Source organism: Agelaius tricolor, unplaced genomic scaffold, assembly GCF_023055355.1.
Source record: "Agelaius tricolor isolate 1412-34295 unplaced genomic scaffold, bAgeTri1.0.p SCAF_16, whole genome shotgun sequence".
Classification (NCBI taxonomy): domain Eukaryota; kingdom Metazoa; phylum Chordata; class Aves; order Passeriformes; family Icteridae; genus Agelaius; species Agelaius tricolor.
In genome coordinates, this window is record NW_027269276.1 from 10808495 (window position 1) to 10831278 (window position 22784).

At 40.1% G+C, this 22784-nt stretch overlaps 2 protein-coding genes across 4 annotated transcripts in view; both read right to left on the reverse strand.

The window, feature by feature from the left end:
- Positions 1-11838, reverse strand: part of SLC12A1 (solute carrier family 12 member 1) — a 42497-nt gene extending 30659 nt beyond the window's left edge. Inside the window, exons 1-7 of the mRNA XM_071441501.1 lie at positions 11265-11838; positions 7022-7156; positions 6748-6823; positions 2179-2274; positions 1447-1542; positions 693-832; positions 122-232 (exon numbers count right to left, since the gene is read on the reverse strand). Of these exons, the coding sequence (XP_071297602.1) occupies positions 122-232; positions 693-832; positions 1447-1542; positions 2179-2274; positions 6748-6823; positions 7022-7156; positions 11265-11675 (1065 nt within the window). The 5' untranslated portion in view covers positions 11676-11838. The remainder of the gene's footprint in view (positions 1-121; positions 233-692; positions 833-1446; positions 1543-2178; positions 2275-6747; positions 6824-7021; positions 7157-11264) is intronic.
- A 3920-nt stretch (positions 11839-15758) lies between these two features.
- On the reverse strand, positions 15759-21408 carry CTXN2 (cortexin 2). 3 transcript variants are annotated; one of them, XM_071441499.1, is made up of 3 exons: positions 20788-21408; positions 17458-17545; positions 15759-16206 (listed from the first exon to the last, which is right to left on the reverse strand). In XM_071441499.1, the coding sequence occupies exon 3, from the start codon at positions 16147-16149 to the stop codon at positions 15904-15906; it is 246 nt and encodes an 81-aa protein (XP_071297600.1). In that variant the 5' UTR covers positions 16150-16206; positions 17458-17545; positions 20788-21408; the 3' UTR covers positions 15759-15903. The 3 variants fall into 3 exon arrangements, with proteins under 3 accessions (XP_071297600.1, XP_071297599.1, XP_071297601.1); XM_071441498.1 differs by lacking the exon at positions 17458-17545 and having other exon boundaries at positions 20788-21398; XM_071441500.1 differs by lacking the exons at positions 17458-17545; positions 20788-21408 and adding an exon at positions 16933-17055.
- Positions 21409-22784: the final 1376 nt, after the last annotated feature.

Consider the following 22784-nt stretch of genomic DNA (forward strand, 5'->3'; position numbering starts at 1 on the left):
TAAGCATAAACTGAAACTGAGTGCTTTTGAAAATTCCATCTGTTGAATAGCATTCCTCACACACTAATGCTGTACAGCAGGTTAATATACTGCTTGCTTTTATATTCTTTTAAAAGTTTACCTTTGCTTCCCACTCCATGCCAGCAACAGAGATGCCAAGAAGACACACCACAGTGATGGTCCCTATGATTCTGATGTCGTTGGACTCATCTACCATCAGTGTATCACTCTCCTGAAAGTGGTAAGAAATATTATGAGAAGCAGTCTTCCTCTGCCCAGCTGGTGGGATCAAGTAGCAAGGTGAAATAGAAAGCAGTGAGCTGTCAAAGTTTCAGGGCTTTGTGAGACCAAGTGTTGGTATGTCATGTTCCAGCTGGCTTTTTGCAGTTGGGGTTATTTGGCTAATGGGATGTCTGTTCCTATTCTGATTTTGAGATTCTTGTCAAGAAATGTATGAAATATATTCAAAAGGTAGAAATAATGAAGAAGCACTCTGTGGCATATTTAGACAGACCAGCTTCTTCCCTGCTAAAGATGCCCCTCAAGCCTTAACTAAAACATATCACCACTTACACAAATACATTATGTAAAACAAACACCACCATCACCACCCTCCCAAAAAAAAAAAAAAAGAAAAGCCACACAAAACAAAACTGAGCCAATTTCATCAGATACATGAAACGTGTATTTACCTTAAGAAGTTCTACAACTGTTTCAGCAAACCCAACTACATACATGGCGACTGCCACTGCATTTGCAAACGCAAAGATAAGGCCGATAGATCCACCAAACTCTGGGCCCAGACTTCTTGAGATAAGATAGTATGCTCCACCTGCAGACAGAAATAATTGTTATTTCAGCACAACTAAACACTCAGATTTTGTGCTTTTTTCCCCCCACATAACTGTTACTGGAGAAATCTGTGCTTTTTATCTCACAAATATAATCAATCTTTGCCCTATGTTAATAGGGAACACTGCAGAAAAGCAATGTGCTTTATACTGGTTCTGCCTTCAGACTTTTCAGTATGCCTTTCCATTCCAGAAATCTTTTTAGTGCATATTAGCATGCAAAACTGAACCTTGTTAAAATTTTTCATGATTCATGACATAGTAACATAAAGGAGAGAGAACTTCACTTCCAAAAAGTGAAGGTAACTAACTTTTAAGTAAGTTCTAACTTACATGGTTCTGTCCCAATGTTAATGTGAAAGGTCACACTCTGTGGTACATTGTTTAAGTTCCTGCATCATAGTGATGCAGTGAATCTTTAATGTTTTTTGCATTAAGTCTATACACATTTCCATTTGCTGTTGATCCACTGGGAGAAATCACTGCAAATATACATATTTCTTTATTTGCTTATAACACAATTATCTCAATTCCATTTATTCTTCTAATTCAAATCTGCAGAGAATATCATATTCATGAGATCATATTCACTTACCTCCTCTCACTACTCCATTAGTGCAAATGGCAGACATGGAGATACCTGTCAATGTTGTTACTACTACACTCAGAGCAATAACTATGATTCCAAGACCTGAAAGATCCGAAAAAGAAAGTATATGCAAGTGTATTCCAGTACCTGTTCTCCTTTAGGGATGTAGTAAGAACTTTCCATTTTCCACAGGGCTTAGATCAGACCAGTTAAAACTTAAAGGCTCTGAAATGCACCAAAACTTTGTTTCACAAAATACCTGACATGGACTTTTACAGCTGAATTATTTACCCGTCTTCCAAGGAGGGGCTGAAATGTAAGGAGTGTTATAAAGAAGGCATTAAACTGAAGATATCCACGGATCTGCATCAGTCTTCAAAATGACAGGAAGAGATGTCTCATGCTCTGTTTGTTGAAGAATGTCCAACCTGGAATGCTCTGAATAGGAAAGACCGGCTGAAAGGTGAAAGAACTCCATGAAAAGCCAGAACCATCCCTTGCTCAGCAGTTGGCAGGAACATCTGAAATGTACTTTTCAGACTGAACTGAAAGCCGTGCTTTATTAGAAGTGACAGCTGAAACACGCCTGAAATTGTGATGAGAGGTGGCTAGAATTGTTACCTTCCAGTTCCACTAGCTGTGCCCTTTGGTTTATGGTCCCTCTGGTTTGTCTCACACGAAAATAATACAGAAATACCTTCTGGGGCTTGAAAGCATTAGTAACCCTAAGATTTTTACCTCCACGGACAAACCCATTAGTTGCTATTGCAGAAGTTGACAACCCAGTAATTGAGGTTACCATCGTGGCGAGAAGAATTATGATTACTCCAAGACCTGTCAGTAATAAGAAGATAAAATATTTTACTCATGTTCCATGTTTCCTACAAATCATTCTTTCTTTAAATTGAATTTTCAAGTCAGAATCACAGCAGTAAACTGAAAAGATGGTTTGTGGACCGCTTGCAGAACATTTTCATGAAGTCTGTGTCACCATAGTAAATTATTCCCATCAGTCTTCAAGCAGTGATTCTTTCTGATAGGAGTACCCTGTCCAGGAATTCTTATGATTTCCAAAGGATGGAGGAAACAAACAAACAGGCATCCCTTGACATGGATGCTTATATCTGCCTTTAACATACGTCCTGGCTGTTTAAACTAAGAGAGGCACATGAACCAGAGCTCTTGTGACAACACTGTTGTCTTTCATCAGTTAATGAAATGTTGAATCAGAGGGAGACTGACTGTATAGATTCACAGTGCATGAGAACAAAGAGTCTGTCAGGCAGAGGGACAAGACCTGAGTGGGAGCCTTCTACATCCTCACTTGCTAAGTTAAAGTAGTTTTACTCTAACACAAAACAAACACTTGAAAATGGAAATACTGCTTTCTATATGCATTTACTTAACAGGTGACCCGTAATGTATAATCATAGAGAACTTATAGTATTTTTTTTTAGCTGATAACACAATGATAATCAAATATCAAAATATCAGTGATAGGTGATTAGTTATAGGTAACTGGGTTTCAGTGTAAGACTGAAATCTGACAATGTTTCCACTCTTTGGCTATATGGCTGGTTTTGTTTAAACTTTGTAAAACTGCTAGAAACCATATGAGCAGGATGTGCTTTGTGTGATTTAGAATCCTAGAAGCTTTAGTTTGAAGTGATTTCAGAAGGTCTGTAGCTCAGCCTCCCAGTCATAGCAGAACAACTGCCAACACAGGATGAAATCAGTGATGACCTTGGCTTAGCTGCCTCTTGGAAACCTCATGGATAAAGATCCCACAAAAGATCCTCTTTGAATTACATGTTCTGGGGCTAGACTACCTGCCCAATAAAACATGTACAAACTGCACCTCCCAAGGTACAATTGCAGCCATTGCTGTTACATTTCTGGCACTACCTAAAGGAATTTGTCTCTGTAGTTCCAGATCTCCTTTTTGTTTCAAGTCAGGTGAAGAAATAATATAATGTTTTTCTCTCAAGTTTATTGCTTTTATTCTCACTTCTGCCTATGAGAAGGGAGGGAGAAAACTGGGAGAAAAAAGTAAATAATTACAGTTTGGTGCCAAGCGTGGAAACAGTTCTTAGTTTTATCTGAACTTGCTAAGGCTTATGCAATGTCTGTCTTGTTTCCATAGGGTACATAGGCATTCAGTGTGGAACTGGAGAATATACATTGCTTGTGGATGTATTTATTTGCCAGGGCTCATCCAAATCGAAACTTAGATCCTACAATTGACATTGAGCTAGGAGTGCTACAAACTTATTGATTTATCTGCTGTATTTCTACCATCTGACTTACAGATCAGATTCCTGAGTTCTGTTCATACTGGATGGTTATAGACATCTAGTCCCTGAATAAATGTTCTTTGCTGCTTAAATTACAGCCGTGTTATCACAATCCTTTAAGATAAAGCAATGTAATGTGTGAGCTATAACTGATATATAACATAGTGTAGCATATTTAAAGTGATTTGAGCCTCTAATAAATCATGTTTATCTTACTGATTTCTGAACTCTTACTACAGCTAGTCATGAAAGTGTTTTAATGTGCAGGTCTATATAAAAAATTCCAAATGGTCATTACTTTTGATCAGCTACCATTGAGCAGGATCTGCTATGAAGGATATTGTTCAACCATGCAAATTTTGTGTCTGAGAAGGGGACTGACTTTAAGAGCTGTTAACTCTTAAATTGAGTAAGTAGGACACATAATTCTCAAAGCAGTTTTAAAATTATTTGCTGTGTGCACCCTAAGGATACTTTTCAAGGATGTTCTATTGCATTTTACATTTCATATTTTTAACATGTATGTGATATTGTAGGGTCAGATATTTTGCTAATCTGATAGTAACATCTTCTTGGGAAGGCTTTAATGATAATTTTTAAAAAAAATATTTTAGCATTTAAGAAGAAAAGTGCATAAAATGAAGTGACTCAACCAAAACATCATTGTAATATAATGTAATGTAACATAATTCTAGTATTTGGTGCCAGATTTGCAGGTAGCATAAACTTGGTTTTCCCTGCCTTTGTCTAACCATTCCATGTACAGGTACAAACACAGATTTCAGAGAGTCCTCAGATATTAGGTGGAAATAGCAGACTAGTTTTGGACCTGGAATCTTGTCAGAACTATTCTGTCCCTTTTTTTTTTTTTCCTAGCTGATGATAGCCAGAGAACCTTGCAGAATGCTATTTTTTTCCCCTGTAAGAGCTTTTACCCAAGACAGCCTATCAGGGTATGAAAATAATTGGGTTGTCTCTCTTTGGCCCTCTAATGATGGGGATGTAAATGGTGCCCAGATGGTGGTTTAACTGTCTCATTTAATTTCCATGTTAGTAGCAGTACCCGGTGAAATCCCTGAGCCTTGGTGATGATGAGCTTCCATCACTGTTCTCCTTAAGCAGCTTGGCTGGGGACTTAAAGCTTATTGCTTTTAAGGCATTCCAAAAATGCACTGAGAAATTATTCAAATGGAATTTGACATCTCATTTTCAAAAGTAAAAGTAACCCCCTTGCATAACACATGCAATTTTAAAAAGCAACAGCAGAGCAATAAACTGTAAGAAAGAAGAGCCTGCTTATCAATGAGTTAAAGTGGTAAAATTAAAAATGAAAGCAGGAAAGTTGTAACTGATGTTGGTGCAAATTAATGTTAAAATCTGATTAAAGTTTAGATTGAAAACCAGGCATATGGCTCCTAAGTAAGTTGTTCCAAAATGAATTACTCTTGCCCATGGCTATTCTCACACCTCAAAACAAAGTAATACTTCTTGATGATCTCAATAAGTTACTAAACTGCCCTTAAAAACTAATTTTGCATGAAACCCTAGAGCAAAGTCTTGGCAATATTAAGATGCAGAATTTTCATGGCAAGGCATATAGTTATGAGTGCCCTGGGCTGTATGTGCTCATTTGGTATGCATCATAAAATCAGAAAGCACCCTTTTGTCAGGCACAGTGCTGGAGCCATGCATGGAGCACGGCAGAAGTAGTAAAGTTCTTCCGCTTAGTTCTGGATCTTTTATTGCTGGGCTCTTTTTTCTTTTCCTATTTGTGTCTCTGTAAGTTTGTGATTTTTTTCTTAGCAAGTGTTTCTTTGTTATTTTTCTATTAAAAGCTCAGTCTATTTTTCTATTAAAAGCTCAGTCTTGCTCAAGTGAAACTTCTATGAAGTTACTTCTTTTTATTGGAAATGAGACTTCAACCGTGCAAAATTTTGGAGGGGTTTCATTTCACTTCCATTGACAAGGACATAAATGATAGTTATAGTCAATCTGATTTTGAGCACTGACTTTTATCCAAGTCCAGCAGAGCTGACACCCCTTAATATAACTGAATATTTCCATTCTGTGATTATCCAAACTGGACTATTTGCGGTCCTGCCTTTGCTGTTTTTAAAAACATCTGGGTGCCGGTTAAAGATCAGAGTCCCATTGCTCAAATTGTATGATCAGGCTCCCAGAGGGACACTGCCATGGCAGCTCAGGTTTCTGTGCTTCCCCAGAGCAGTAGCTCTGAAAAGGGAGTTGTAGCACCCAGCTGTGGGACATTGCACCTCACTGAGCACCTCTTGCACTGCTGGGAGCTCTTCCCCCTCCCACTGGTTTCACTGAACACTCTGCAAGATACTGGATGGTGGCCTTGGGGCCCAGTCTCCCAGGAATCTGGGATTTGGATTAATTAAATTGCACAATGAAGAAGCAAAGATACAGCACACAATGGAATGTGCTTATTTCATTTATATGAAAGCTGTAGCAGAGTTTTTAAAACTTAGTCTTTCATAGTACACTAGTATCAAGTGCTGTTCTGTAGCTAAAAATAACAAAATCCTGATGAGATGAGACCTCCTTCCACTTCTGTTTTCATCTTGGCAGAGAAGTGTGAAGAAGTGTTGTTTATAATATGTAGATGACAAGGTTTGGGTTTCACAGATAAGCAAAGTGTGAACTCTTAAAGGTTAACTCTGTACGCACATATTAGAAATTGGCCCGAGTCATAAAGTTTACATCTGTTACAGGATCTAAATACAAATTTCACTAAAGCTCAGAAATATTCAAATGTGATGATCATATGCATAGTTAACAGATCTATGCCTCTAAGCAGTAATTTGGCTGTGAGTCTGGAAAATTCCAATAGTTTGGAGGATTAATGTCTTTTACCCTGGCAAGCATTTGAAAACATTATTTAGTTCAACATGCAAATGCACATCTCAGATTATATATTAATCATGATCATGTATAGTTTATCCTCTTTATCCCTTTCACTGTTGAAAATGATATTAAATAAGATACATACCAATTCCTGCTTGACCTACAATCCAGGAAAGTCGAATAAAGAGCATCACACCCCAAATATTAAGCATGCATCTTACCTAGGTTTTAAAGAAAAATTACTGCATTAGTTCAAGGTTGAAAGTAATGTTTAAAATCAGAAGGGTGATAAACTGCATTTCACCCCAAACATCCCTGAAGTCTGCCTCCCTCTCTTAATTCTTCAAAGACTTAAGTGTAACAGAACTGATTTAATTTTCTGTAAATTGTTTTTTCAGAAATGCAGGTAAGTTTCTCACCAGCACACCCTTCACCCAGCCGAACTTGACAAATCCTGTTTTGTTTTCTTCTTCCTTGCTGGCTGCTGTCTCATCTCCAGCGCTGCTTTCTCCATTCGCCACTCTCTCCACAGAGCCGGTGCTCACAGCAATGTTCTGGAGGATCACACAGAAAACAAATACATCTTTTGGGCCAGGCAGAGGACACCTGGCTGCATAAGGGAGACATGATAGAAAACAATTCCAAAGATACGTTTTCCAGCCACTGGAGTAGAGAGCAATATTCTGCTCACACCAGGCATCAGCAGGTGGGCTTGCTGACAAGGGGAGGAAATGAAAGAATCACTTTTAGAATTTACTCTACTTAAGCAGAGTAAATACATGATTACCTGATCTGCTACTAACCTGTTTTTATTGCAAACTATTCTTAGCCACAACTGGTGTTATCATAGTAGATAGGATTGGGAATTGCCATATTTATGGTGCAACCAGAGCGAGGAGCCCAGAATTTTAGATTGTTCACATCAGTTACAGATATAAATGTGTATTTTATCTCTTCAGCTCTCTTGCCTCAGAATCTTTGATATATGATATGTTTCTTGTGGCTTGAATAGGAATTAGTCATGGTGCTGAGATTTGTACTCATTGTAATTGTCTTTTGCTTAAATTTGATTTTTTTTATTCAGAGCTTCCACTGTTTCTGTGAGGAATTGGCATTAGGTTAGCAATTGCCTGATTTTTATGGGTCCTCCTCAAAGACCTTCAGGAAGGACCCTGCATGTTGCCATAGTCTGGCAGAGAGTCAGGAGTGGGTACCACTCCTAGAGAGGAATCAAGATGCTTTTAGGCTTTGGTAGATGATGAAGAGATTTTCAGATTAACTTAGCAGGTCAGGGAGGAAAGATATCTGTGATTCTGTGAAACATGAGATTTTAAATCTTGGTTAACTTTAAGGTTGTTTCAATATTTTGTCCATAAATTTAAAAATAGCCGACACACAGACCCAAAACAGACATAAAGACTAGCTGTATATGCCTCTTATACTGATGTCTGGAGTTGCCTCTCAAGGAGGGGGGCTCTAGCCAAAATGATATAAGGTTTTAGAATGCCTTTGACACAGTAAATCCCAGGCTGTGCTCACAAATTAAAAATAAGTGACTGGATAATATGTTTTGACGTGGGCTAAGCTTGGTGCCTGTTGCCCTGCTGGCCCAAAGAAAAGTGGGAATACAAGATCTGTTGAAAGCCTGTGACTTTGAGCTCCTTTGAGATACTTAGATATTTTTGACAATTCTTACCCTGAAATAATAATGTCTGTGTTTGCTCAAAATACAGTAAATGATTGAAGTCAATGAAGGAAGATTAACAGAATGATATGACAGGCTTTTGCTACAGTGGTTAGAATTTCAAAGACAAAAAAATTAAAAGGGCTTGGTCTTTGTTCTTGAAACAAGTTGTTTCCTCTGTAGTTTGAATTAATTTGTGCTCTCTATGCCATTATCATAAATTATGGCCTTAAACCTTCCATAAATGCATTTTAAATTGGTGTGCTTTAGTGAATGATTGGTTATTTACCAAGCAGCTGTACCTGTGCTACTCATGCATTAAGGATGTGGAATAAAAGTGACAGAACATTTTGAAAAGCGACTAAAATGAAAAGTTTACTGCTTTAAAAAACCCAAAAAAACCTAACCCAAACATTTTCCTTTCCTTATTTCAGAATGGCTTAGTCTTCATCTCTCCTGGGGCTAAAGATGATGAGCTCATCAAATCTCCATAAGAAGTGTGGAGAATAGCCAAGAGGAAGAAAGGTTAGATTATTTTTTATGTAGGGTAAATATTAAGCCCAAGTAATTATCACCAGCCATCAGCTGTGAAATAGCACTTAGACTACTTTTTAGGAATTTAATTGGCTTAATGTGTGCAAAAACTGACACATCTTGCTAAAAGATGACACACATTTGACTCCAGCAGTGTGGAAACTAGATATTTGAAGTTCCTTTCAGCCTGCCTTACATTCTGACATTTGAAAAATTACATATTAAAAATGTATTAAATATTAATAATGATGTTAAGCCCAGCATCAAAGCACAATGGGAATGCTTATGTGATGTTTAGCAATCTGAAGTCAAACATATGCCACTTCTTATCAGAATCTTGCAACAGGCCCTGACAGAACAGTTGTCTTCAAAAACTTGAGTTTCAAATCGGGGGCAAGGGGGGTGGGATTGCCTTGGGGTATGGTGTGGTAAATCCAGACTTTAGTGGTTAAGTAAAAAAGGAATAAAAGTGCACTACTTCAGGAGAGCACCTTGGGCTATTACTGTAACTCCTGTGCACACTCAGTGTGGCACCTCCTCCCTCCCTGCCGGGGGCTGGAGCCCCATCCAGAGCACTCACAGCCTGTGCCTCCTGAGAGAGCTCTGCCTTCTCAGACATCTCCATTCCCCTCCCTATTAAGATCCTATTTGGTGACCTCGTGCTTGTTTATTCCTCAGCAAAGCTCAGCAGACAGAAGTGATTTGTCCAAGGTCACCAAGTGAGATCATGGGACAGGCAGAAATGGGCTCCAGCCATGCTAATGGGGCATCGTTTGTTCCAGAGCTGTGCTTGTGCTCCCAGACCTGGGCCACAACCCACAAAAGGGCACAGCAGGTTGCCAGTGTAACAAAAATCCCATTACCTATGACATTCACCTTCCTGTTTTGAAAGGCATAAGATTCTCTTTCTGTAAGATGGATACTGGATACAGGAAAAAGTCTGGAAATCTCTTAGTTAGATTATGCTTCTTTCTCTTTTTTCTAACAGTCCCAACACATGAAACAATTTTCTCTTCATTTTACTCTGTGATGTAATCTGCCTTCTTTTTAATAATTTTTAAGTGAAAGCCTAAAAAAAAAAAAAAAAACAACCTAAAAAAATTATCTTTTGTTTAAAATAGACAAACCATTGCGAGATACAACAGTAAAAACCCCAGAATTTTCTGGTTACCATCAAAACTGAAAATCCTTTAATGTGCTGATGTTCGGTATGTGTTCATTCAGCCTTATGTTCAAAGCCAATATAAAGTTTTACTCCTGTCTGACCACTACTGAAGTAAATTATTTCTATAAGAGGATATTTCTTCTGAGCATGGAAATGTTTAGTCCTTTCAGTAGCAGTTTGTACATCTGCAAATGAGTAGGGATACTAAATTGGTATGTTTCCCTTTTTGTATCTGCTTTGTTTTCATCTTTGGAAATGTTTGTCCTTTTAGCCATTTTACACAGGTCTATGGACAGCTTAATTTGAGTAAGTCAGGCCAAAACTAGTAAACTGCCCTAATAAGATCCTAAAGAATCAGGTCCTAAAATGGCTGTATTTTTTCTTGATTTCATTACTTTATATTAACCTCCATAGGAAAGAGGAATTGCCAGTGAACAGAAATCTGAACAAGATCTGGACAAGCATTCAAAAAACAGAAGCTTGTCCAAATTATTCAGACCTCAGAAGTATGAAGAACTGAGCAGAATGGGGATGAGAGCTTGTTTTTGCTCAAGTTTTCTCATTTCACAATTGTCTAACTCAAAAGAAGAGCAGGAGGTTTTGCTGTGTATTGACACTTTTAGTCTCAGTTTAACTATAGCAATGATGTTTCTCTTTCCAGCCCTGCCCTGTTAAGTGCATATTAACCTCAATTTTTTTTCACTGAATCAGCACCTGAGAAGTGTCTGCTATCCCTCAACACCCTTGTTCTTGATTCCTTCTTGCTGTTTGGATTTGTCACAGCAACAAGCAGGTAGTGCTCTGGATATCTGATTCACTGAAATTGCATTTGTTTCACATAAATTTTTTATAATGCTTATATTCGTTAATCAGTAAAATGGAGGAATCTGTCAAAATTAGTATGCATTGATGTAAAATTCAAGTTTAGAATAAGTGTGAATTGTGTAGCTTGGTTAAAGTATGAATTGACATTCACCATCTGCCATCCTAACTCTTATGTGAAACAGAAGAGATTTGGTAGATCCATACTTTTAGACAAGATTAAGCTATGTGTTTCTGCTTATCAAATACATTACAAATACCTTTTAATAAAAATCTTTTCTTTGAGCAGGATGCAGAGCAGAGAACAAACTGCAGCTAGCAAAGGAAATATGGTAAGTAGTTACTTGCACTTCTCTTTGGCAAGGTCCATGAATTTAAGGACTTTCTCTTATTAATAAACAGAATTAACAGTCTGGAAATGGAATAAAGAAAAATTATATCTTTCCTTTTCACTTACCTTTGCCAGTTGTTCATGAATCTCTAATAAGCTTGGTCTGTTGAGCTTATTCCCACTGACGCTGCCAGTGTTTCTATAATAATCAATTTTGGGAACTGGGTCCATTGTGTTATGGCCAAAAGTTTGTAGATAATACATTTTACTGTGAGTATCATAGGGGTGTAAGCTAGCTTCTGTTTTCTCCCCATTTTGACGGAAATTGTCATATAATTCTCTTTTTCCTGGTCTGTAACTGATTCTTAGTCTGTTGTGTGTTTCATCAGTAAAAGATGTTTCTTCATAATGAGGTGGGTCAGAGCCCACATCCTCTTGGGTCGTTTCATTGTTGTCATGGTCTTCATTAATGATGTTAACTTGAAAGCGATTTGCGTTTGGATCCAAGAATACGTTTGGTGCATTGTTCATTGACATCTTCAGGGGTGCCACAGACTTAGGTCACTGATCCCTGCACTCTTCTGTGGCTGCAGCCACACAGTTGCAGATACAGCAAAGGTTTAGTGCTGTTGCATATCAGACCTTTGCTTCTCAAATAATGAAGGGCTGAGAATTGAGAATTTTCTCCTGAATCTCTAAGCAGTCTTCCTGATGTTGGCTGCAGGTTTACTGCTATAAAAGATACAAATAAACTGTTTCTATTATCTTGTGTGGTTAGATAAGTTTTCCACCACAAGCTCTCCCCTCTCCCCTGCCTCACTATGTATCCATGAGACTGTCACCCTATGACTTGTTGAGTGAAAACATTGAAGCCAAGACAGAGCTTGTGGAGATGCTCCATCTGTGATGGATGCACTTGACCCTCTCACCAAATCAGCAGTATTTTGGTACAAGCTCCAGAGGAGGTAAAGGCCTGAGCTGTAAATGGGCCAAGAACACCTCTAGTTTCAATCTGTTTTATGAAAACCCATGAAAGAGCAGGGTGATGTGGTAAGCATCCCTGTACACAAGCTTGGAACATGATCATGCTATTAACACATGGAATAGCATGGGGCTCACTCCTCTGTAGCCTGCTCCCCCACTCCCTTCTGGGAGGGTTGCTCCCTGTATGGTGCAGATGTTAAAATCTTTTTGAGGTACAGGATTTGCATTTGTCCTTGTTGAATGTCATGAGATTCCTGCTGGCCCATTCCTCTGGCCTGTCTAGGTCCCCCTGAGTGGCAGCCCATGGAGAGTTGAACACACAGCTGTATAATCTGCTTCTTACCTCCCCTTTCCCACACAGTTCTCCTCAAAGAAAACACACAAGCAAACAAAAACTCCAAGAGAAGAAGGGGTATGTATATTTAAGACCTTTAGTGGGTTAAGTACCTTTGCAGCAATTTAAAGTATGGCTTAGAAAGCCCTGAAATGAGCTATTGAAATGATGGCAATCATTTGTCTTGAAACATATGTCTGAGAAGATTAGGGAGTGTGGTTGTATAGACCTGTATAATTCAGGAGGAACCCAGCTTGTACAAAACCAGAGCATACTTGGACATTGAAACTTTGAAAGCATTTGTAAAAGCAGACAGTTTCAGAAAAAAAATGTATCTTATAAACAAATATATGACCTGAAAATCTGGATAAATAAGCCTATTACAGACAGTTTTTTTAAAGTTCCATATTTTTGCAAGAGGCTGGACTAGATGAACCCCTAAGAATTTTTCAATTTAAATTTCTCAATGACTTGGCCCTTTGGCACGGAAAGATAAAATACAACATCAATATTTATAGCTTAGCACCATACATTTTCTCTAAAATCACATATCCAAATTATAATTTGAAGAGCTGATAATCAGATATCTTCTATCTTCAGTATGAGTTACAGCTAAAGCATATTTTCTTATTTCTTCCATCAATAATATAATTCTGCTGTCACCTTTTTGCTAAGACACTACTTTGTCACTACTCATATTTATGTTAGTTTTCCTGCTTAATAGTGTATAAGCCTCACAGCAACCTATTACATTTATTTAGTTTATTTTACTTCTACTGGTTTTGTATTATTATTGTTATTATTATTATTACACATTTATGATCATAGTATTCTGCTTCCTTCAGCCTTTTAAAGTTGCAAGGAAGTGTTTCATCTTCAGGCATGAAGGAGCAAAGACAAATCTTCTGTCATTGAGGTCAGTGAAACTATGTTTGTTTCCATCTCTGAGACTGAATGAAATCCTGATTCTCTGATGACAATGAAACGTTTGCTACAAAGTAAAATGATTCTGTCATTTCATTGTCTTATTTCCATATTATTGTTTTGCTAGGAAAAGTAAAATCTCTTACCTTTCTGCTGTTCTTGAAAATAATACTTAGCTTTTCACAATGTATTTCCAGAGATCTCTGAATTGTTATTTGCCATTAACTTTGTGTTTAGTTTTCCAGCATTATGCATATATAATCAAGTCTACCTTATTCAGGGTAATTTAACTTACCATTCAGTCCTGTGTTTTTAGGGAAGGACAATCTGCCTCTTTTATTCACGCATATAGTGTGACCCTCTCTTTGAGGCATTACAGACTCTGCCTTATTGGCCAGATTTTTCTCCTGTTTAATATACTGAGTAGGGCATCCAATCCCTCTCTTTCAAAACATTTCTAGATGGTGATTTAGAAAGGCATTCTAGCTTGTTAACTTTTAACCAGCAAATGTACCTATCCATTACAATTACTGGGTTTATGGCATTGCGAAATTTCTGAGGGGGCCTGAAAATACTTTTGTTATCTCCATTTCCCTCCCTGCTATGCCTGATTCTGCACAGATCATACTCTGTCTATCTTTCAGTTCTGCATATATAGTCATACAGATAACAGGAGTTCAGGACAGGATCTGCTCAGTGCTTATGCAGAAGATTCAGTGAAGTCAGTGGGATCATTCTTTGGGGGGTCCTCTTGTCCTACATGCCGTTTTAAACCATTTACTCCTGACCCTATTTAAAGTTTTACTCTGTATGTTTAATAAGCCTTTGAAAAATTCTGTTCTCTGTATTGTTTATGGGAAGGCTAACTTCCTAGTCTTTTTGGAATGAAGAAAAGAGCAGTCAGGAAATTATGAGGCTTTGTGATTAGAAGGGAATTAGATAATTTGCTTCCAGCAATAGATTGGGTCAAGAACAAAAATAATAAGACAATATTGGGGTTCTTTGGATATGTTTGCAGTGTTTGCTGTGTAGTTTAGAGATAACTGAACTATATTTAACCCAGATAGCTTAAGTACCTTCAGCATTCTAACCTGACAGCCCAGAGCTCAGCTGTGCTGATTAGATGTACATAAAAAGAATGGCAGTGTCAGGTCTCTGCAGTGGATGATCCTATCCAGCAATAACAGATCACATGAATCATTGTACTGATATCTGCCTTGGATTTTATGGCTAAATTAACTAGGATAAATGCAATATACTGAATCTCTGATGGTCTGGAATTTTTTCTTGTGTATAATCTGAAGCAGTTGAAAGCCCTTACATTCAAAAAATTGTTTATGTTTTGTCATTTAAATGGACCAGTGTAGATTAATATTGGCTGTTCATCTCCTGTATTTTTTAGACAGGATATTAATGTCCTTCTCTGTACAATCGAGTATTTTATGTTCCAAATGGCACTTGAGTTCTGCTGTTCCACTGTCTGCCTCTGCCTAGTATATAGGGCAAAAGGAATAACATGTATTTTTCAGAATACTGGAAAAAGAAAACAACTGCTGTAACTGATCTCCTTGTCTTAGCTCCTCATTGCAAACAGATCTGTTTAGCAAAAGTGACAGTGCCTAAAATTCTAATGCCAGCCTTCTTAAAAACGGAATTGAATTTCTGTCAAGTACTGTCACACTTGCTAAACAGCTGTGTGTATGAGGGTGACCTTGAATATCCAGATTTGAATCTCTGCTTTTGCTCTTCCACTTCTGCTTTGATAGGATCTCCCACGACCAGTTCATCAGTGACAGTCCAGATCATACACTGGGCACAACTGCTGGAGCACAAACAGAACGACCAGCTGTGGAGAGTGCTGGACTGTGCAGAGCTCTGGAACCCATCCTTCCTTGAGGGCTGGGTAAAAATGGGTAAGCAGCATGATTGTGTCTGCTTTGGCCTTGCCAGGCTGCTGTAATTACTGCTGGGGGCTGTTAACCAGACAGTTTAAGTTCCACTTTAAAGTGAATCGTCTTCTGTAACCAAGTGGAATAAAAATATGGACACACACCTCATCTAAGCCACAACCATTTGTTGTCCTTCACTTTTATATCCTCAGTGTTTACAAGTACAGACACTGAGTTTCAGAAAGTTGTGTTGGATGAGGAGGGCAGGGTGGTACCACTTAAACATTCACCATCCATGAGCCTGTCTTTTTCTTCAGCTGTCATGAGACACAGTAGACATGAGATCCTCCTCTGAAGAGCCAGATATCATCTGATACTTAAAATACTGCCCATGGTAACTTTCTAGTGATTTTTTGTCTATTTGTTTGCTGTTAGACATTTTTTATCTACCATTCCACTGTTCATCAAATAAAAGCAACATGAAGTACCTTTTGAGTTTGCAACAAATATTTATTTAACAAAATGGATGCCACCAACATATCTCCAAAATGCAGGTATGTATAACAAATGTAACAGCAGTTGGTTTCCAAAATGAAATCAACATCAAATTTAAGGCAGGACATTCTGTGAGTTTTCATGCAAGAGCATATTCAAATGTTCCTTTTTCCAACCCCTCAACTTCATCTTCCCATGTGGAAGAAGGCATACTGCTGTAGGGGTCTAGCAAGATTTTGAAGCATCTGATAATTAGAAGTCCCAAGAAAACACACAAAATCCCCACAAAGGCAAAGCCAGTTTTTTGTTCTAAAGTCAGAGGGAAGGCAGACATTTCGTTGACACTCATACTGGCTGAAGTGTTGCTGCAGTAATTACTGCTCATCCTTGGCCATCACATCCTGGTGGCTCTGTGGGATTTTCACCTCTATTGCTTCTTTGCCTGCATAGAAACATCAAATCAGTGTGGTTAGCTCTAAATGGGGTGCATATATCTGAGCTGTAACATATGAACATTTGAAAATGAAAACCAGCTTGGATTTTAGAAGTGTCCTGTTGTTTTTTTTATGTTTAAATTAATGTGATAAAATCGCAACTATTAGCCTCTACACACTATTCACTTACTGGCCTCTGTTTTGAGACAGCAGACTCACAATTTCCTGCTTTCTGTCTCCTCAAAACAGAAATTTCAGTTGTTGCAAACAGCATTTTATCAGACTGGGCACAATTCTACAGATTGTGATTTGGCAATACTCTCTAAGGTCTCCACATGCAGAAACCTGGTATGTTTCCTGAAATGGCTTTACATCTCTGTGCTTAAACTAGTTAAACTTGCATTGACCTCAAAGGCAATTTCAGCTAAATAATGTGGGTTTTACTCATTTGATTTAGCTCAGAGTCTATGTAAATAGATCCAACTTGTGAAATAAAAGACTGTGTGTGCAATTTTACTGAAGTCTTGGGCTCCAGTTTCAGAAAAAAAAATGCTGGGTGTATTTTGAGCTTGTAAGAAAGTGAATAGATTGCTAAAATCCCTTCACCTTTCTCTATACACGTCCATTCTTGTGTATGAGCAAAGACTGGTGGAAGAAGAGATAACAGACTTAAATTCCCTTCCCCTAAATCCTGCTCTCATTTGTTTCTACTCCTTGGTCTTCCCCATAGATACCCTGCCATTTTCCCAGGCACAGTAAACAGGAGGTGTGCCCGTGCTCCTCGGGGGCTGACCCTGAGATGTGTCCTCGGGAAGCAGGATGCTCAAGCAACTCCACCCCACTGCTGCTACCAGGAGAGCTCTGCAAGTTTCCAGAAAGGAGAAACTTCCTCTATTTGTCTTTTTAAGGTGATTTTACCTATAGATTTTAGTTGGGGGTGGGGATCATTTGCTTTATTTCAGGTTTTCCATCAGATATTGCAATCACATCTTTCTTTTGTATCTATAGGCAGTGGGAGAATTGGAAGGCTGGGACATCAAAAGTGCCAAAGGACAAAGACATTTTTATTCTAAGGTTAGAACTTGAGGTTTTCTGGCTCTTGCAAACACCTATTTAACGAATGTGCCTCAGGGGAAACTCTTTTTATTAACAATTCAACCTCTTTTTCCCCAGGGAATTGCCAGTATCCATTTATTTCTTGGCAGAGTAATTAGGCCACTCAGAGCTCTGTGCTGTCATGGCTACACTGCTTCAGGTACCTGCACTGCTCAGCCAGGTTAAAGGGGGTTCCAGTATCTGTGCTCTGTACTGCAGCCATGGCTGAGAGGAGCCATACTCTGAGTCAGCCTACAAGTGAAAACAACAGAAAAAGTAAAAATAACTTTTGGTATTCCTGAGCAGACAGAAATGGACAGAACTTTTATCTTGTTTGATGTCTCCTTTCTCACTTCAAAATTTGTGAGTTTTTGACTGTTATCCTAAAGAAAAAAAAAATTAGAACAAAGAGCAAAAGGGAAAAACACAAGTATGTCTCTTTTTTGCAATAAAGCTCAGTATAGTAGATACTAAATGTTTCCTGTTAGTCTTTACACATTTACCAGAGCATAACAACCAATGTTCTGTTTATTCTAAAGCCCTTTGTATGAGATCTTTCCTTGTTTTGAATTTATTCTGTTCTTTGAGTCATGCTGTTTTAATTCCTGATAACCTGGAAGAAAGATCCAGATACAGCCTATAGGAATTAGAAATAATGTCAACAACCAATATTTATTTTCTGAAAATACATCATAGGTAAAGCCCACTGCTATATGGATTTCCATTGGGCATACTTCCAATTTTTCTATTAAGTTTGACCTTCAGCAGGAAAAAAAATTTACAGAAAGTTCAATATCACAAATTTATGTTAGAAGTCAGTTGATTTGAGCAAAAGCCAGTCAAGGAAAAAAATTACTTTCCAGAAGTTCTAGGATATTGGGTTATAAAAATTAAAAACAAGGCTTATACAGGAAAATTATACCTAGTCACTAGCTGGAAAAGCCAGACCCAAAAATCCCAGTTACTGTCTTGAAAGATGTTGAGAAGAACATCAGGGGTAGGCTGGCCATGGAGAACCCTGAATTTGAGCTGAGTCCAGACAAATAGGTTTGTGTTTGACATAACATTTCTTCACCACAAAGTAATTTTCCAAGAATATGACTTCCAGTCCTAGTAATTTTGCAGCTTACACACTGGAATTAGATGAGATTTGTTTGTACATTATGTGCTTGTCAGGAGACATTATGGGACAAATCTCTGTGCAAAGCTTGATTGATGCTGAAATGGGGAGAAATTGATATCTTAGTCTTATTTAACAATAGTTTGCCTGAAAAAGCTGCATGAGAAAACTGTGTGTTTTGCCTGGGGGGGATTGGTTCTGGGAAACTCTAATGTGCAGCTTTGTGTTCTTCTGTTCCTTGTCCTGCATTTCAGAACTGTAATAGAAGCCCTAAAGTTCACAGGAAATTTTGTTCAAATTATTTATCCCCAAACCCATGGTACCTTGAGTACCTTTTATTGCTTTCACATTTCAGTGCTGCACACAGGTTAGATGTCCTCTCCCAGTTAGTCAGATACCTTTTCATTTGCTGCAGTGTATCTGTCAAAGTCCTGAGTCAGAAGACTCTGAATGCTAACTAACCTGGCCTGGATCCCAAAATCCTCCAAGATAGCCTTTAGGACAGCATCATGGGGACAGGCATTGTATCATTTATAATCTGCAGAGCCATTTTGTGGGGGCTAGCCCTAGACAGAGCTTGATCTTTTTTTTACAGGTGAGGATTCTTCTCCTCCTTTGATTCATTACCCATATAGACACTGGCAAAAAGAAAGGCTCCTCAACATCCTGCTGTGAAATAAGAGGCCGCTGGAAGTCCTTCTGAGGCCAGAAGAAACAATCAGAATCCTCAAGAAAATAGGAATGAGGAAAACAGCTTAATACTGAGCTAAGAAAAACAGAGGTATGAGCTGGGGCTGCTGGCTGCACCTATGGGGGCATGAAAGGGAGCACCATGGGCACTAGGTATTGTGAGGCAGCTGGAAGGAAGATGTTGAAATTCTTATTCTCTAGCAGAATCACCAGCCCAACTCTGCCAGTGTTTGGTGGGGAGATCCCAGCCCCAGCTATTTGGTGGTTTGGGGTGACAGGGTGTCATTTTTTTTGGACCTAGGCTTTGCTCTCAGGTTTACAGAGAGACTTAAGAAGATCAAGAAAATTACCAGGATAATCTTCCTGGGTTTCTGGGTTTCAGTCCTTCTCTCACAGAACCCCTTACAGGATTTTTTTCTAGTGGCTCAGTACTCAGGAAACTGGTATCTTTACAGGATCTTAAGCTGGGAGCGTTCATCCTCTTGGCATGACTCAGGTGCCTAAAAACTCACTTCCTAAATGACAGTTTGGAACAAAATTGACCACATTAGTGGCCATCTGTTCTCTTCTTGGATGTCTACAGCCCAACTGCTGGTTCATGGATGTGGTTATTCTGAAAGTACTTTGAATAGCTTCAGTCCTGAGCTTGTGCTTGAATAACAGCAAACCTAACTTGGAAAAGGACATATAAACAGGCATTCTCTGGGAGCTTTGGAAGCACCTCATTTGCCCTTAACTATCTATTCAGGGAAACAAAACTGTGTTCCAGAAATGCTTTTACAGAAATTTGTCGTAGAAGGTGGTAAGAAGAAAAGATTAACAATGGAGAAGTTCTATAAAATAGACTAGAAATAGAAATCAGCATGAATGTAGAATTCTCTGAAGAGTCTGAGCTACCTGAGTTAATAACACATGTCCAGAAATGCTGCAAAAGGAGCACTGTGACCACACAGCTGACTTGTCGTACTCATGTGCTCACTGCATGCCTGTATTCTCTAAATTGCAGGGGAGAGCACTGTATCTTCAGGGTATGGGTTCCGAGACATTCAGGGAGGTGAAGGTAGGAAGGCCAGGACATGGATGCTCAGCAAATGAAGGCATGGCTTACAGCTCTGCAAAGAGAGCCCCACACAGTGTTTTTGCAGCATGTCTGGGTGCAAGCAACACTTTTCCACATAAACAGCATTCCCCTGCAAAGAAGCAGCAGCCGAGCTGTGACACTTCCAGCCTTCCGACAGGGAATGAATTGCCAAAATAAGATTTTATCTGTAGCAAATATATGAGCCTGGAGTCTTCATTGGATGAGAGCTTCTGTGCTGTGAATTCATATACGTGGTCTAGATTTGAGTAATATAGAGATGCAGGAAAATGAAACGTTTACTAGCATCATCCTTAACTTGGGAATGTGGGAAAGTGTTGCCTGCTTCCCAGGGGATGGAGGCTGAGACAGACCGAGCACCTGCAAAGCAATTGTTGCTGTACGATGGATGGCGCGCCCAGTCTTAGCTTTCACCGGCCCCGCTGCCCCGAGGAAGGCGGATTTCGGCGCTTACCCTGCCCTGCTCCCTCCGCCGCCTCCCTCCGTCCCTCCCTGCCCCGCCGGAGTGCGGCCGGGCCGGGCGGCACCGCAAGGTCAGCCCCGCGCCCCGCCCGCCGGCCCCGCCGCGCCGCCCGCGCTACGAACCCTTGTCCTGCGCGCCCGCGCTGCCCATGGTGGCGGAGCGCGGAGCCGTCCGCGCCTCCGGCCCGCCGCGCCGGCCGTGCAAAGTCCAGGCTGGAGTCCCGGGCGGCGGGGGCAGCTCGCCCGGGCTCCCCTCGCCGCCCGGCGATGCGACCCCGCCGGGAGATGCTCAAACCGCCCTAATTAAAAAATTAAACACGGCCGCTGCTGCTACCGCCTCCTCCTCCACCTCTTCGCCCGCCCCTTTCCATCGCTATTCAGCCGCGCTCCTCTCCAGCCCCGCTTTTCACGGATTAAACCCAGGAGCGTGGAAACTTCCTGCAAAACACTACGTGCGGTGCATCGGTAAGGGCCGGGCCGGGGCCGCTGCGGAGCGCGGCGGGAGCAGCCCTCCCTCCGCCGCTCCGTTACCGCTGCCCAGGCCGGGCACCGGGGCCTCGAAGGCCGGGTGGTCTCTGCAGTGATGGAGAACGGGGCTGCGGTACCCGCAGGAGGGGCTGCATCCCTCCCGGGCCCCGGTACCGCCGAGAGGCGCGGCCCCGCCGCCAGCGCCGAGCGGGACCTGTGGAGCCGCGCTGGGCGCGGCGGGGCCGCTCGCTGCTCGCCGTGAACAGCGGGCAGGGTTTCACACGCTCGTCTGAGTGCGGCGTGCTGAGCCGAAAGCCTCTTCGGCTGTGCCCGCAGTGTGGCCTCGGGTCCTCCCAGCAGCTCTAATAGTAATAACGATTAAAGCATAGAGCTCGCTTATATCCTTTCATTAGCCGCGCTTAGCTGACGATGGTTGTATATTAGAGAGGTTTCTATTTACCACAACAGCAGGTGTTTAAGTTGGATTAGGAAAGAAGAGTCATTTTTCCCAAAGCTGGATCGGTATATATTGCATTAATAAATCACAAATCTGTTTCAAATGATAGTGATGCCATATGTGTAAATCACCAGGGTGAATACGCCCCTGCAGGGATGCACGTGGGTCAGTGGAACAGGACTGTATCACACTGTCATGCATCATGAGACTTATGGGACTGCTGTAGACCTACTAACAGATTTTGTTCTATGGAAAATAATTTTAAAACTCCTCATGTTGCTACATGCAATAACACTGTGATAGGTTAAGCCTTCTTCTTGAAATGATCTGGGGAAAAAAAGGGTTTTGCCTTGCCTGCCATTTTAATGCCCAATTCCTCTGCTGTGGCTGCAGTGAACTTCCAAGCACTGAGTCAAAATACAGCTTTCTCCTGCTGTTAAAACTAATGGTTAAACTGATAGTTAACTATGTACTTGCTAATGGTTATTGGTTTGATTTTCTAATGCTGCATGATTAGTCATGTGATAAACAATGTCTGTAAATCAAGCTAATTTTTGAAGTGCCTCTCATATTTAAAGATCCATGAAGACTTTATAAATAGATAGTTTTAAATAGTATAAGATTGTGCTTTCAGAATATGTATATAGAGCCCCTACTGTTCCTAAGGAGCTCTAGTTTTCTTTTTTAGCCATGTCCCTGATTTGCTTGGGGGCCCCATGAAGGTCTCTCACTATACTGAAAGCTGTAGTTTGAAATTTTGGGAGGAGCAAATAGAAGATCTCAGAATTTCAGAGTGCCTCCTCAACCTAGCATAATTTAGGGAGAGTGACAGAAATCCAGGGATTCCTAATAATTGCTGAGCTTTGCTATATTTGGAGAACCTTACTGGAGAAATGACTTGGGGAGTAGCCAGGACCACTCTGACTGCTGTGGCTGGGAGTGAGGGACAGCATTGACAATAGAAACACATTCTGAGGGGGTGCTTCTTGCCTCTTCTGCCAGAATTTAGGCATGGATGCTGGGCCTTTCACTATCATTTTCCTGGAAAAGGCTTACTTGTGGAATATTACTCCTTATAGATACATTATCCTGTTGTCTTGTTATTCTTAGAGGATTGAACGTAAAGAATTTTTTTTTTTAAACACTGAAATAATTGTCCCTCTTGTACTCTGGCTTGGCAGAAGTTGCTGAAATT